Below are 14,316 nucleotides of genomic sequence, written 5' to 3' on the forward strand. Positions count from 1 at the left end.
GAGAGGATAGGGCTGCTGTTGCGTTGCGTCGGCCGCTTATATACACTTGAGGTACCCAGCTCTCTCGCGCGCTTCAAGCCTTCATACCTTTCCCTACATCGGGAATGTTGCGAAGCTCAGGGAGTAGCAGGATCAAGATCTATGAGTGGAGGGAACGTGGGCTTGGCGTGAGGTGGTGGTTCTTTCGTATGGTATCAGACGTTACCAGTGACGAGACCCTGGGCGAGATCTTGAGTCACGCAGTGTAGCTCACTGGTGCAGATGTCCATTCGCTTTGGCATCAACATGGCAACGGCATTGTAAGTCTACTCACTTGGACCCTTGGGCGATTCCGAGCATGGGGCCAGCATGGGATGGACGGCTCTCGTGAAAGGCACATACGGGTACCTACAATGGCTAATAGTCAAAGCTAGCGTCTGGTGCGCGGCACCATGTCTTGATCCTTGCTTGCTACAGCAATCTGGTAGGCCTGTATCAAGACGTGACAAAGAGGCGGTCTCAATACAGTGCAAACACTTCCTGGTACTGGGGGACGTTATATGTGTGAACGATACGTCGCTCGGGATGTTGACAGAAAGCCATACTTGGAATATGTCCAGATCATCGAACATTAGCCCCGTTACCTCCTCCACCGGCACCGAAGATAGCAACGATATACAAGAAAATGCCGCTGAGACACCCAGCGATCGCAGCCGTACCTCGCGGAGAAGAGCCATGGGCCGCTCGCCAGTATCCAACCAAGACCAAGACTCAGAAGACATCCAACCTTCCGAAGATGGCTCACAACGTTCTTCACCCTTAGTAGACCGACAACGGCGCTCTGAAAAGCTCCGTTCCAAGGCCGACAAAGCCAACGCTGCTGATGAAGAGGAAGACGTAGGCCCTCCTGCTGCATCGACCAGATCCAAGAAGAAAGATAAGCTGGAGAAGAAGAAGAAGTTGTGCAAGTGTAATGGTAAAGTCCAAGACGATCGAACTATCGTGTGCGCGAATCTCGATTGCGAGAAGCAGTGGTGGCATTGGAAGTGTGTTAAGTTGGAAGCAGAGCCGGAAAGGCAATGGCTTTGTGGACCGTGTGGGATTCTGCCAGCTTGTTATACTAGGTATAGGGAGGACCAGGAGTAGAGACGTAAGTCGGTGCTTCCGGCTGTGATATGGTGTGGTGCATGATGGGGGTTGCGAGGCTATTCTGTCGTTGCTTGTGCCCTGCTGCGGTAGAAATTGAATGAGCTGGAGTATTCGGTGCGTAGTCATCATTCCATTGTCGCGAGAGAACTGGAATATCAGTGATCACGTTCCATCCGGTCCAGAATCTGCTGGTGCTTGTGGCTGCAGCACATTTTGCTCCTCGGCATTGTCCTTGTCCACGCATACTTTTGCAGCACACAAGGGGCCAAACACATTTGCCAATATATAAGAGGCTAAAAGCCAGCACGTGCCACTCTTTACTGCATTTGCTTACTTACCAGCATCATGTCGCCTCCTGAGAAAGCTTTCAAAGCTCCAGGCGATCACCCCAAAGCTGAGTCCTACGGATGGGCCGACGCACAGGAGCGACCGGATCAAGACAACAACACCACCCAAGCATCGACCGATGTCCAACAGTCCTCGACTGGCACATCTCCAGCTGCACAACCAACCACGAACACCACAACACCCGCTCCTCAACCAACCCGCTTAGAACAGCTCATTGACTTACTCGGGGGAGAACAAAACTTGCCACAGAAACTACCGCCTCAGCCTGAGCCTGAGCGCCTATCAGAGCGAGAGGAGTTGATACGGGCAAATGCCGTCGCCGTGGCGTATAATCATGAAGTGTATCAGCCGATGCTGGATGAGGCAGTACCGTTCGACTGGAGCAGAGTCCCAGGGAGGAAAGATCAGAGGAAGGAAGACGAGGGGGAGAAGGACCAGGGGAAGAAGAATGGGGGTAAGGAAGACCGGGAGGATAAAGACCAGGAGGAGAAATGAGTTAGCCGGACTCGGGTTAATATCGTAGGCTGGCTATGCTGAGTGTCGGATCTTGACACCGCCTCTCCTTGCCTTCGCACTCCGTTTCGTGAGGACTTGCCTAGCACCATATCAGTCTCTATCCAACCCTCATAAGCATAGTACTCGCGAGACTCACTTCCTCTCACGCGCATACGGCCCAAAATCCGGCATCCCACCCAACGTCCCAAAAATATCACCTATAAATCTCATCAGCATCTCCCCACCAAACCACACGCAACGTCTGTGCACACTCACCGACATAATTCCCAGCCTCAACCCCACGCTTAAACGTCCCATTCCACCCCTCCAAAATCCCCTCGATAACCTTCACACCCGCCAAATACAACTTCTTCACAGCAGGCTCGAAAGCGCCCTGCTCGGCATAGAACAAATTCGTCGTCGCCGCCTCACCGGGGTACGGACGATCGAAATCTGATACAGTTCTCATGATGATTATGCGTGAGAAATCCACGACGTTGTCGACAGCCGCGCGTGTCAAGGCTTCAAGAGTGGCGCTATCTTCCTGCGACGTGGTGCAGTAGGTCCCGCTCCCGTTGGTGAGGAGCGTGGTGTAGTTGCTGAAAGCGCTGGAGAGGAGGGAGCCGCTGTAGTAGACGTCTGAGGTGGCGCCGTCGCATTCGATGATGGAGGGGCCGAGGGTGGCGGCTGTGTAGGCGGGTGAGGCGGCGTAATGGGCGCGGTATGCTATGGCGTTCGAGCTGTCGTTTAGAGTTGCGGTCCTCGCAAATGAGGCGGCGAGGTGTTGGAGGTTCTGGTTGACTTCGAAGACTTCGGTGCCGTAGATGTCTTGTGGGTACTCATCTGGGGAAGTGCTGCCTTGTGGTGGAGCGCAGGGAGGTCACGGATATCGAATTCGTATTGGAGCGCGACTTGGACTGCGTAGCGGGCGAAAGTGACGGAGCAGATCGTGGCGACTTCTGGGTTCACGCCGGCGATGCCGGCGATCATGAAGTAGGATGTTGTCAGGTCGAAGCGAGGAGAGCGGACGAAGGAGGCGATTGTGGTTGCGGCGTTGATTTCGCCTTCTCCTGTGATGACCTGACAAACGTCGCCATCGGCGGTGCAGTGGACGTTCGGGAAGAGTGGTGATAGGCCAGGCACTGTGATGTTCAAACCTAGTAGGTTGAACTCTTCGATGCCGTACCAGACTTCAGCTTCTGGGGTGCTGATTGGGAGCGATCAGTGAGATAGGAAGGTTTTCAGTGGATCTTACTCACAACATAGATATAATGACCACTTTCGGCTTGACCACATACTCAAGCGTTCGTGGAATATGAGCAGCTTCCAGACGCGAGATCGTTGCCGCTGCGAGGTTGAGCCAAGCGCCCAGGGCGACGATGGTATGAGTGATGGCCACCATATTGCTACCAAGAGATGGAACTCGAGCAAGTCGAAGGGAGGTACAAAATAAGCATGAAGTTGCACATCACGAAGCTTATACCTTTGATATGTCGTGCTAGTGCAACAGCGAGTCCTCGTTGGGACGCGGCATGGCAGACACATCTGCACGGTTGACCACTGTATGTGTGAATCCAGTCGCCTCATCAGACATGCTGTTCGATCGTCTATAGCAAGATCCAGGTCCGCGGTATCTTAGGCTGTATCCAGCTTGTCATTCGCCGAGAATGCATGAGAACCTTGGCTACGATTCTACGATCTCATTGAAAGGTCAAAGATCGAGGTCTGGGAGCTGTCAAGGCGAGCCTGCAGGATATCGCCATAGCGTGCGATATGGCGTTGGTGTCGTAATCGTGCTGATAGCGGAGTTCGCCGAAGATCTGCCTACTCGTGAGGGACTCCGAGTGTCAGTCATTTCTTGCTCCGATAGCCATGTCAACACTGGTTTGTATTCACTCGGGCCAGTCGAAGGGGCCATCTCCAGGTATTGCTGTGCGTGAGGCTTCTTTCTATTAGCGAGCGTGCCAAAGGGAACAATCCGTTTTATCTCTCGTGCCGCCTTTCCCAGCACCTCATTGAACTGTGCGATGTCGATGAGTATCACCTCTTCCATAAATTCACTCCATTCCACATGCTCAAATGCGGCTTCACAGTAATCGTCTTCCGACTTCCATAGTAGTGCCATATCTACAATGCTTCATCCAACGCCTCATTCTCGACTCCTTCTGATCTCCTGCTCCTCCATCTCCTCTCACAGTGGCCCACCACCTGACTTTCCCCCTCCACTCTTCTTCGGACTACCACCACCCGAGCTCCTCTCCCTCCCTCCTCCCTGCCCCGTCTCACTCGGACTTCCCGTCGCACCTCCCTTCTGCTGATTGTTCGGGTCGCTGATCTCCTTATTCGCCGGGCTGACATTTAGCGGGTTATTGCTCTCCTGTGCCACCATTAGCATCCCTTCTTGTCCCCCCTCTCACTGATATGTACTCATACCCCTCCCGACTCTCGACTCGCAGTCGCGTGCTCCTCCTCCGGCGATGTTTTGTTCGGGTTGAAAGCAGCATCTTCGGTCGCTGCTGTTGAGTCGTCACCGCCTGTTTTGCTGTATTCGCGCGAGTCGGTGTTGATGCTGTCTTTGTCCATCATGTTTTGCTTGTCGTTGGGTCGTATTGAGGTGCTTGTGAAGGAGCGTGTGGAGAGGGCATGGCGGGTTGTGAAGGGTTGGCGGGTGGACTGCAGGCATCTTCGTAGGGCGGCCATTTTGGTGTGTTGGTTGTGGTTATCAGGTAAGACTGGGAGTGTTTTAGAAGTGTTAGGTGATGGTGCTTTGTGCTGATCGAGAGCTCTGTTTTGGCTTCGACATTGACGGATTTTCGACGTCATTGCTCGGACTGGAGTCCGCCCCAGGTCAATTCCAGTGCAGCGTTTCTGTCAGTGATGGACATCGCTTTCAACACCCATTGCTACAATGCCTGGAAAGGTATATACTGTCGCTGCTCAATCCAGCCCCTCAGCATCCCTCCCTTCTGTTCAAACAGCTCCGCTACCCACAAGACACTCGTCACCCCTCTCATCACCTCATCCACGTCCAATTCCCGCTCCTTTATGACCCTCACCAGCTCTCCAACAAACCACTCCCTCATCCCCTCATCGTAAGCCTCCATTGCTCCCATCGCAATTACCCACATTTGAACATATTCCAGCCCATCCCATTCCACATCACTCTGCGAAAGCAACTCCCGCAACTTCCCCAGATGCACAACCGCTTTCAGCGGATGTGCGCCGTACTGCTTGTAGACCGCAGCAATGAACACCAGGAGTGCGAGACGACATGCTTCCAAGATCCGGCGGCTGTTGATGCCCAAGCTAGCGTCCTCTGCTGGTCTGAGGCAGAAGAGCTCATGGGTTAGAACGTTCGCCGAGACGACGATGCCGTCGTAGAAGAAGTCTTCTTTTCGCAAACCTTGTTTGTTCAGGCTGGCGCGAGTGTTGAGCTCCGCGAGGGATGTGAAGATGTGGAGGAAGGCGGTGTCGTTGGGGAAATGTTGTTGCCAAGCGTGCTGGAGATCGATGGAGAAGCATGCCGGCATGCTGGCGTTGTCTGCGCTTTCGATCCGATGCACGTCGATCCAGTACTGTGGTAGCGGGATGATGGATGGTATGTCCTGCGTAAACGAGCCTCTGAGTTCGACCCTGGACAGCGTCAGCTTTGGTCAGTCTTCAGCGGCGCTTTCCATGCTCACCACGATATTGACCTTCGCAAGTGCTTCTCAAGCGAGTCCAGTCCACCCTCCCTCGTCCCAATAGCTTCCAGTATTCCCTTCCTCTGTGGCAACCATCGATCAAACACACCAGCGATCTCAGGATACACAAGAAAACCGCTGATACATCCAATAAGACCGTCACTCACATCATCCGGGTTAGCGGCAAGGCGTTTTCGAACAGACGATATAGCGATCTGGTGGTAGTGAATCGAGAGTGGCGTCTCCTTGCTGAGTCTATGAGGATTCCTAGTACCCTCAAGATGTAGCTCCGAATTGGCCAGGATCTGATAAAATGTCGCCTCATCTGCGATGCCAACCGGCCACCAGTCTCTTCGATGCGCGGTCTGAAGGCAATCGCCAATGTCGCGCCACATGTTGGCCACCAAGGCTTTGCCGATGTCGTCGAGGTCCACCGGGAATTTGAAGAATGTATGCACGCCGCCTCCGCCTATTGCTGCCTGGGGTGATGTGGCTCGGAGGCTCTGAAGCGTCTCGACGTCGGCAGGTATGTCCAGGGAGATGTTCAAGTATCGTTGCTTCTTGGGTTTGCGTCTCCGGTAGCCGATATCTTTCATTGCATGGCGGCGGATCTTGCTCCGTGCTCCTGGGTCGCGAGGTTGGCTTGCATCGCCGAAGGATACGAATTCGAAGCTGGTAGGTCTGGTCGGCGGTGCGTTGGAGTTGCTCTCTTCTGTTGACTCATCCTTCCTCACACTTGTTCCCTTCGTCTTCTTCATCGTTGAAATGACTGTCTGATTGCATGATGTCCCTGGCGCTTGGGCGTTTTCGCCTTCATATAGAAGTGGTCTATTGCTTGGTAAGTCCTCTTCTGCGTGGCGACCTCGCAAACACAAATCTTCAGCTTCTTGTGAGTGCATGTTGAGGCCAAGATCTGTATCTAAAGCATTAGGTCAGCCAGCATTTGTCACCAAAGCGGAAGGACGCCTTCCTTCTTTAAGCTTTGTGTTCGCACATCTCGCTGGCTAGAACCGAATTGTTTGAGGAACGGAGCCGGGTCCTGCTGTATGAGCTAGGGACACCACATACTCCAGACAGTTTAGTCAGGAACGAGTTGCAGATGGCGCTGGCTATCGTGCTTCCTGTGGTGGTGCTATTCGATGACATGGTTGCATTCTGCGAATGTGGTTGCTCTCTATCTTTCGAGTTCCAGTAACAGTCGCTCAGCTGTTATCTGGTGGGCCATCCTCGTTGGTGCGAAGTTCAAGCCACGCCAGCTGGTCGCTCAGCTTTGGATCTGATGTGTTGTACGGCAGCTGCGGCTGCCGGGGTCATCAAGACGCCCGCGGAATCTCGATGAGACCAACATCGCTCGATATCAGTGCTCTGCGACCAGACACGACTGAGCAAGGCAGAGTAGAATTCGCAATAAGAGCGTGATGAAAAGACCGAGAAGCTGATCAAGGCGTGCCTCCACTGTCCGACCTGTTATTGTTGAGGGCGATACAGTTGCAAAGCGGGGCTGCATCGCAGATCCAGAAGTCATCGTCGTTGTCGTTGGGCTGCCAGCGGCGATAGAAGTGCTCCACCACGAAGGATATACGTACGGACCGACAGGAAAGTCGTCCTCGGCCACAGATCAGCAGGGCAGATCATGTTGGTAGTGTTCCCATTCATGAATGGCATGGCGAGTTCTGGAAAGATTAAAAAGAGTAGCCATGCTTGACACCGAAAGCGGTAGAGTTCTGGGCGTCAATAAGTCTTCTGGGCGGAAGTGAGAGACGGTACAAGGCGCTGCTGCAACGATTGAGGACTCCATGTCTGGTCTGTATTGAAGGAAGATGCATAGAGGAAGTCGAATTACGATTTACAAACCACTGCGTGACCATCATGCACTTCCACAAGACGGGCTCTGCAGGTACGCGAGGTTGGTAGCATGTCGCCCTTGTGCTGGGCGGTATGCGTTTGAGTGTCGTTGGGTGCCAAAAGGAGGGAGCAACAAATATGCCAGGGTCGATTGCGGTCACTCGCACTTCGATCTTTCGATGTACTAGATGGGGTCCACTCACCGCAGCCTGCAGAAGTGATGGATCAGTGAAGCTTGCTGTCAGTGCTTGATACCACTTGGCTGTTATGAACGCCGCCTCGAAGTCGGTAGACACGCTGAGTCCATGGCACAAAAGCTTTTGGGGGTCTCTTGCTTTGTCGAAGGCAGTTTGTCCGGGCACCGGATGTTGCTTGTGTATGATCTTTCAAGCTTGTAGGACGTATGCATGACATAGAGATGATCTTGACTCATCATCTGAGCCAGACTCGAAAGCTTCGCCACACCGCTCAACGTCCCTCTGCATTGCTTTCACGATTTCGTGCATGCATCTCGAAACGGAAGAGCCGGTCGAACATCTTGGCAGTGGATGTGGCAAAGCAGGAGGAAGCAAGAAGGCACAGAGAGATGGCATATGGTGGACTTCGGCCCGAGAAAATGAGAGCACGCGGTAGACTGTAGATCTAAGCGAGGTTAGCCGACGAGAGGCCGGTCAGATACGGCACACATCTCCGCGAGGCAGTAATCATGTAGTCTTACCACCTTCTCCCATCCTTCCATCTCAGCATTCTGGCTCAGCGGGTTCAGCTGACTATCGTACCGAGCGTACCGTCGCCTGCTCTGCACGGAATTATGGAGTCGTGGTGGTCTTGGAAGTCTTGTTCGGCCAGCTAAAACCGGAGCAGTATCGCTGCAACCATACGTCAACTTTGCATTCCCCAAGCTTTCAACCTCTCGGCGCCCTTCCCTGAGCCAATGCGAACGGTCTGGAAGGCGACATGATGTCTTAGTCTCTTGGCCAGCACGTGTTGCGCGCATCCAAACTCTCCTCTGCGTTTCCGCTCCACCCTTGGCACTTACGCCACATCTACACCAACGTCTGCCATGATGCCATTGACGGCTACCACGCGGCCTGGGGGGACCAACTCCCGCTGTCAGAGGCAGAAACACCAACGGCATTGGAGCAGACTAGTGCTTTGGGACTCGGTAAGCAGCGACTCGGATAGCACAGCTGTAAGATGTTTGAGCCCGGGGCGAAATGCTGTGCCAGTCAGCAGATATCGCTGCTCGGATAGAGTTCTGGGTGGCAGTTTGCAGTCGCCAAGACTCATTCTGCTCAAAGAGTTCTTGGGTAGCCAAGAACCCGTCTTGTCACTCATCCACCGCCGCGGAACAATGCTGTCGATGCCCAGATACATAAGTACGCTTCCCCTCCGCGGACGGCATTCCAGCCACGGCATCATATTGCAAAGGACCACATCAAAGGTCTTCGCGAGAACAAAGCATTCGTTTCCACCCTTACTACTTACCCCACACCGACATCACATTCCTCGTCCACCCCATCAACAAAGGTCAGCTTACCACTCGCTACATGGTTGACAGGCAGGATGGGCCAGGAACCTAAGCAAGTGGCTGATAGCCACGTCTCCGGACAATCGAACAAGCCACTGTCCAAACCACCTCACGCACTGAAATGGAAGGAGGTGGCAGAAGAGCTCCAGGCCGATATCGACGATGGTCTCAACGCGAGCGAGGCCAGCAAGAGGCTCGAGGAGTTCGGCCGCAACGAGCTGGGGGATGGCAAGAAGGTCAACCCAGGGAAGATCCTCGTCCGACAAATCGCCAATGCCATGACTTTGGTCCTCATCATTGCTATGATAGTATCGTTTGCGATTCAGTCATGGATTGAGGGAGGCGTCGTGGCAGGTGTCATCTTCATCAACATCACAGTCGGCTTCTTCCAGGAATTCCAAGCTGAGAAGACTATGGACTCACTCCGCTCTCTCAGCTCCCCTACAGCCCAGGCTGTCCGCAATGGCCAATCCAACAGCATTGCCACTGTCGAAATCGTCCCAGGTGATCTTGTCGAGCTCAAGACCGGAGATACAATCCCAGCAGATGTCAGACTCATTGACGCTGTCAATTTTGAAACCGACGAGGCCTTACTTACTGGCGAATCTCTTCCAGTGCGAAAGGCACACAATGATGTTTTCGACACCGAGACTGGACCTGGCGACCGATTGAATGTAGCATACAGCTCTTCTACCGTTACCAAGGGACGTGCATCTGGCATTGTTTTCGCGACCGGCATGCACACTGAGATCGGCACTATCGCAGCTGCCCTACGAAAGAAGGACAGCAGAGTTCGACCCGTCAAGCGCAATGAAGATGGCAAAGCCAAGCCGTACCGCTACGTACAAGCTGCTCTTCTCACGATGGGCGATGCCGTTGGCCACTTTCTTGGAGTCAACGTCGGCACGCCTCTTCAGAAGAAGCTTTCCCGACTGGCTTGCCTTCTCTTCATCATTGCTGTTATTTGTGCTGTCATCGTCCTGGCAGCCAACGACTTCCGCAACCAGCGCGAGGTCATCATCTACGCTGTTGCGACTGGTCTATCCATGATTCCAGCTTCCCTCGTTGTGGTCCTCACGATTACCATGGCTGCTGGCACAAACAGAATGGTCGAGCGTCATGTCATTGTCCGAAACCTGCGATCCCTCGAGGCACTTGGCGGTGTCACTGATATTTGTTCCGACAAGACGGGCACTTTGACTCAAGGCAAGATGGTCGCAAAGAAGGCATGGATTCCTGCCGAGGGCACATACACGATTGAAGAGTCGGACGAGGCATTCAACCCTACCAAGGGTGCTATCTCGTTCTCCGAGAAAGAGCCACAGCACATTGAACCTCAAGAGAAGGATAAGCAATCATCATACGCCGAGCTGTTGCAGAACAGTGAAGCACTGAAAGACTACCTTCGTGTTGCTTCTCTCGCCAATCTCGCAACTGTCCACCAAACTGACTCTGGCACTTGGAATGCTCGTGGTGACCCCACTGAGATTGCCATTCAGGTCTTTGCATCCCGTTTCCAGTGGAACAGACGAGCCTCTGTGGGTGGAGACAACCCAGCCATGAAGCTCCTCGTCGAGTTCCCATTCGACTCCGATGTCAAGAAGATGAGTGTCATCTACAAGGATCTCCACACTGACAAGATGTACGCCTTCACCAAGGGCGCTGTTGAGCGAGTCATTGCATCATGCACGACCTACAACAACAAGAAGGGTGATTCCGTCGAAATAACAGAGGAGTACCGCGATGAGGTCCTTCAGAACATGGAGGCCCTCGCAAAGCACGGTCTTCGTGTCCTCGCCCTCGCCAGCCGCGACTACAACGAATCCTACGTCGAAGGCAAGGAGATCGACCGCAGCAAAGTCGAGAACGACCTCGTCTTCCGCGGCCTCGTCGGTCTCTACGATCCACCACGCCCCGAGTCTGCTCCCTCTGTCCGCCGTTGCCACGAAGCCGGTATCGAAGTCCACATGCTGACTGGTGACCACCCCGGTACCGCACGAGCGATTGCTGGCCAAGTCGGCATTCTCCCACGCAACATGTCAGACATCAGCAAAGACGTCGCAGACTCTATGGTCATGACTGCCTCACAGTTCGACGCTCTAACTGACGACCAAATCGATAATCTGCCCGTACTACCGCTCGTCATCGCCCGCTGCGCACCAAACACCAAGGTCCGCATGATCGAAGCTCTCCATCGCCGCAACAAATTCTGCGCCATGACTGGTGACGGCGTCAACGACAGCCCCTCCCTCAAACGCGCCGACGTCGGTATTGCCATGGGTCAAGCTGGATCAGACGTTGCAAAGGACGCCTCAGACATCATCCTCACAGACGACAACTTCGCCAGTATCCTCGCCGCCGTCGAAGAAGGCCGCCGCACATTCGACAACATCCAGCGATTCGTCCTTCACCTGTTGGCCCAGAACATCTCGCAAGCGTGTGTCCTGCTCATCGGCCTCGTCTTCAAGGACGACGAGAATCTCTCCGTCTTCCCCATCTCTCCAATCGAAATTCTCTGGGTCATCATGATCACTTCCGGTATTCCAGACATGGGTCTCGGCTTCCAAGAGAAAGCCCCAGATGTCCTCTCGCGTCCACCGCAGAACCTCAAGCGCGGTATCTTCACCATCGAACTCCTAGTCGATATGGTCGTGTACGGTATCTGGATCGCCGCGCTCTGTCTGACTGCTTTCGTCCTCGTGCTCTACCCCTGGGGCGGAGGCCAGATCGGTATCCGCTGCAACGAATCCATTGGCGATGGCTGCGGAACAATCTTCCGCGCACGAGCAACCTGCTTCGCATGCCTGACCTGGTTCTCGCTCTTCTTGGCGTGGGAAGTGGTCGATATGCGCCGGTCCTTCTTCCGCATGACGCCCAACTCAACGCACTACTTCACCAACTGGATGCGCGTCGTGTGGAGGAACCAATTCCTCTTCTGGGCCATCGTCGCCGGCTTCGCGCTCATCTTCCCGATCCTGTATATTCCAGTCATCTCTGGACAGGTGTTTAGGCACACGGGTATCTCATGGGAGTGGGGTATCGTATTTGTTGCTAGCGCCCTCTTCTTCCTTGGTATTGAGGCGTGGAAGTGGTGCAAGAGAGTGTACTTCAGGAGGCAGAAGGCGCAGAAGGCGCAGAAGGCCGGCCGGTCGGGAAGTGTGGATTTGGAGGCCAAGGTGTTTGAGCGTTACCTCACGCAGTCGAGCATGGGTGATGAAAAGTCGAAGGCATAGATGGAGTTGTGTTCTTGAGATGGGATGGCATGATTGATGAGCGTTTTGTACTGCGATGAGATTTCTTTTTGAGTGCGATGGTTTTCATATACCAAGGCAACATGGCGCGGAGTACGGCCATGGGATGAATATGAACACAACTACAAACATCACCTTGACACCTCATCTCACTCTACTGACCCCCTACTCCATACCCTCTTCCACCACTACGTCCTCCCAACGAACACAGTGACTGCCACGAAGAGGTCATGAACGTTCTCACGTGTTCCAACACCTTCATACAATCGACTTCACCCCACGCCACCACGCAATCGATAGGCGGACTGCTTTCGTTGCTCACATATGACTTTTGAAGTCTAGCCCTGAATCTCTCGATATCTAACCCCCCAACAAACAAAACACTCTCCCATTCCACACCTCTCTCCCCCCACATTCTATCAAAAACCCAACAACCTCCTCTGCGCCGTCGGCAGCACCACATCCAACGCCTTTGCTTTAATCGTAGCCCGCTCCCCTTAACTTAATATCTATGCAGCCGCCTCCGCGCCCACATCCTCAGGCAAATCAATAGCTCCCTCCATCCCAGCCAGCCATGAAGTAAATCATCATTACAGCTGTTCCATCACACACACACACACCAACCCCTTTACCTCGTAGAGAAAACTGCGTCGACACGACTCCTGCTCCGATAACGCCTGCTGTTATAAATATTGGTCCCCTGCTGCACTCGGCTTTTGCTAGCGCTAGCGCTAGCGGGATATACCGCCCGGGCTCTCCCCTAGGAAGGGGGTTGGGGGGAACTTGGAGGCTGGAGCCCGCACTGGGCTCGAGTGTGATGGGTTAGGATTTTTCCTCCGGGGTGTCCGTGACCTGCATTCTGGATGTTGAGGATGGAGGACGGATGTGGGATGGTGGATGTGGAACCCGGTGGATGTTTGTGGCGATCGTGGTGGTTGATTAAGCGTAGCGACCGAGCGCTAGCCACACCGGAGTACGAGCTTGCGAGTACGTAGGTGAGGCGTCAACGAGGGAGTGAAGCTCTATACCAGCCCTCAACTAGCCTTGGCGCCCGCTCTGATTGGTCAACTTTCAAGTTTTAGGGTCACGTGACCTACCGCACTGTGCCTGTTGGCGAACTCGCAAACATATACTCGTCGCTAACGCCTATGTCGTCGTATAATAAGCACTGTACGTCGGGTAGCGGTAGCGTGGATCGCACGCTACTTTGCAGTCTAGAAGGGTTGGTAGAGAGCTCCACTCCGCTACGCTTACCTTTGGAGGTTCACAACCGCCAACAGCACATTTTTTGGGAGTATTGTGAGTGTCGGTCGGGGACTTAGGGGGGTAATGTTAGTAGAAAGATGGCTTGGAGGATATGGTGTGGGAAGATTTCTAGGGTCCTTTGGGGGTGCTTTGTGGAAGTGAAAGTAGCACACACGCCCCAGTTCCTCCACGCCCTTCTTAACGAACGGCAGCCTCGACTTGGCTGTACCTACCTAGGTACTCTTGAAACATCTGCAATGTGGTGTAGTGTAGCACATTTGCCGCTTGTCAGAGGGCTTGGAGATTTCATGGCACAAGATTGGCTACCTCCTAGTTTGTCTTCGGAGGAGCGGGCGGGGCAGGATGAGTGAGGTTTGCTGGGATCTGTTGCTTTGCCAGACGGTGGGCCGATAGGCAGCGCCGACGGATGCCTAGTTGAGTTATAAATCAGCAATTTCGTATAGGTATAGGTATAGGCGATGTGATGTGGCGAATTCCTACCCATCGCATCGATGCGCATCGCCCGTGATTGATGAGATCGTGTTTGATTCTTTAGTGACATTTTTCGATTTCGTTCTGCGCTGGCTAGGGTTTGGGACAGGGTGATTGTTGCTGTTGGTACTGCTGTCGGAACTTCTACTTGTTGGCTGTTGGATCTACTGTGTGTCTGAGGTGTGGTAGGAACGCTTTCTCTTTCAAGCTCTGTCGTTGTTCTGCTGCGAGTAATGTAGCTCCATCTTCACGTCTTCTTTCTCTGCGGACCGGCTACGTTTCGAGCTTCTATGATGAT

The 14,316-nt window shown here is 53.7% G+C and overlaps 6 protein-coding genes across 6 annotated transcripts; 3 read left to right on the top strand and 3 right to left on the bottom strand.

Annotated features, from left to right (window-relative positions):
• Positions 1-591: 591 nt before the first annotated feature.
• Positions 592-1,125, top strand: CLAFUR5_02266 (uncharacterized protein; the record flags this gene model as incomplete). The annotated part of the gene is made up of 1 exon (XM_047901414.1): positions 592-1,125. One exon carries the CDS (start codon positions 592-594, stop codon positions 1,123-1,125), a length of 534 nt encoding a protein of 177 aa, XP_047756573.1.
• A 348-nt stretch (positions 1,126-1,473) lies between these two features.
• CLAFUR5_02267 (uncharacterized protein) lies at positions 1,474-1,971 on the top strand (the record flags this gene model as incomplete). The annotated part of the gene is made up of 1 exon (XM_047901415.1): positions 1,474-1,971. One exon carries the CDS (start codon positions 1,474-1,476, stop codon positions 1,969-1,971), a length of 498 nt encoding a protein of 165 aa, XP_047756574.1.
• Positions 1,972-2,004: 33 nt separating this feature from the next.
• On the bottom strand, positions 2,005-3,373 carry CLAFUR5_02268 (Purine nucleoside permease; the record flags this gene model as incomplete). Its single annotated transcript, XM_047901416.1, has 5 exons — positions 2,005-2,071; positions 2,129-2,189; positions 2,248-2,814; positions 2,856-3,178; positions 3,231-3,373. 5 exons carry the CDS (start codon positions 3,371-3,373, stop codon positions 2,005-2,007), a joined length of 1,161 nt encoding a protein of 386 aa, XP_047756579.1.
• Positions 3,374-4,162: 789 nt separating this feature from the next.
• On the bottom strand, positions 4,163-4,671 carry CLAFUR5_02269 (uncharacterized protein; the record flags this gene model as incomplete). The annotated part of the gene is made up of 2 exons (XM_047901417.1): positions 4,163-4,348; positions 4,405-4,671. 2 exons carry the CDS (start codon positions 4,669-4,671, stop codon positions 4,163-4,165), a joined length of 453 nt encoding a protein of 150 aa, XP_047756580.1.
• A 203-nt stretch (positions 4,672-4,874) lies between these two features.
• CLAFUR5_02270 (uncharacterized protein) lies at positions 4,875-6,412 on the bottom strand (the record flags this gene model as incomplete). Its single annotated transcript, XM_047901418.1, has 2 exons — positions 4,875-5,604; positions 5,655-6,412. 2 exons carry the CDS (start codon positions 6,410-6,412, stop codon positions 4,875-4,877), a joined length of 1,488 nt encoding a protein of 495 aa, XP_047755392.1.
• Positions 6,413-9,065: 2,653 nt separating this feature from the next.
• CLAFUR5_02271 (Sodium transport ATPase 5) lies at positions 9,066-12,263 on the top strand (the record flags this gene model as incomplete). The annotated part of the gene is made up of 1 exon (XM_047901419.1): positions 9,066-12,263. The coding sequence occupies one exon, from the start codon at positions 9,066-9,068 to the stop codon at positions 12,261-12,263; it is 3,198 nt and encodes a 1,065-aa protein (XP_047755391.1).
• Positions 12,264-14,316: the final 2,053 nt, after the last annotated feature.

This window comes from Fulvia fulva, chromosome 1, assembly GCF_020509005.1.
Source record: "Fulvia fulva chromosome 1, complete sequence".
NCBI lineage: Eukaryota > Fungi > Ascomycota > Dothideomycetes > Mycosphaerellales > Mycosphaerellaceae > Fulvia > Fulvia fulva.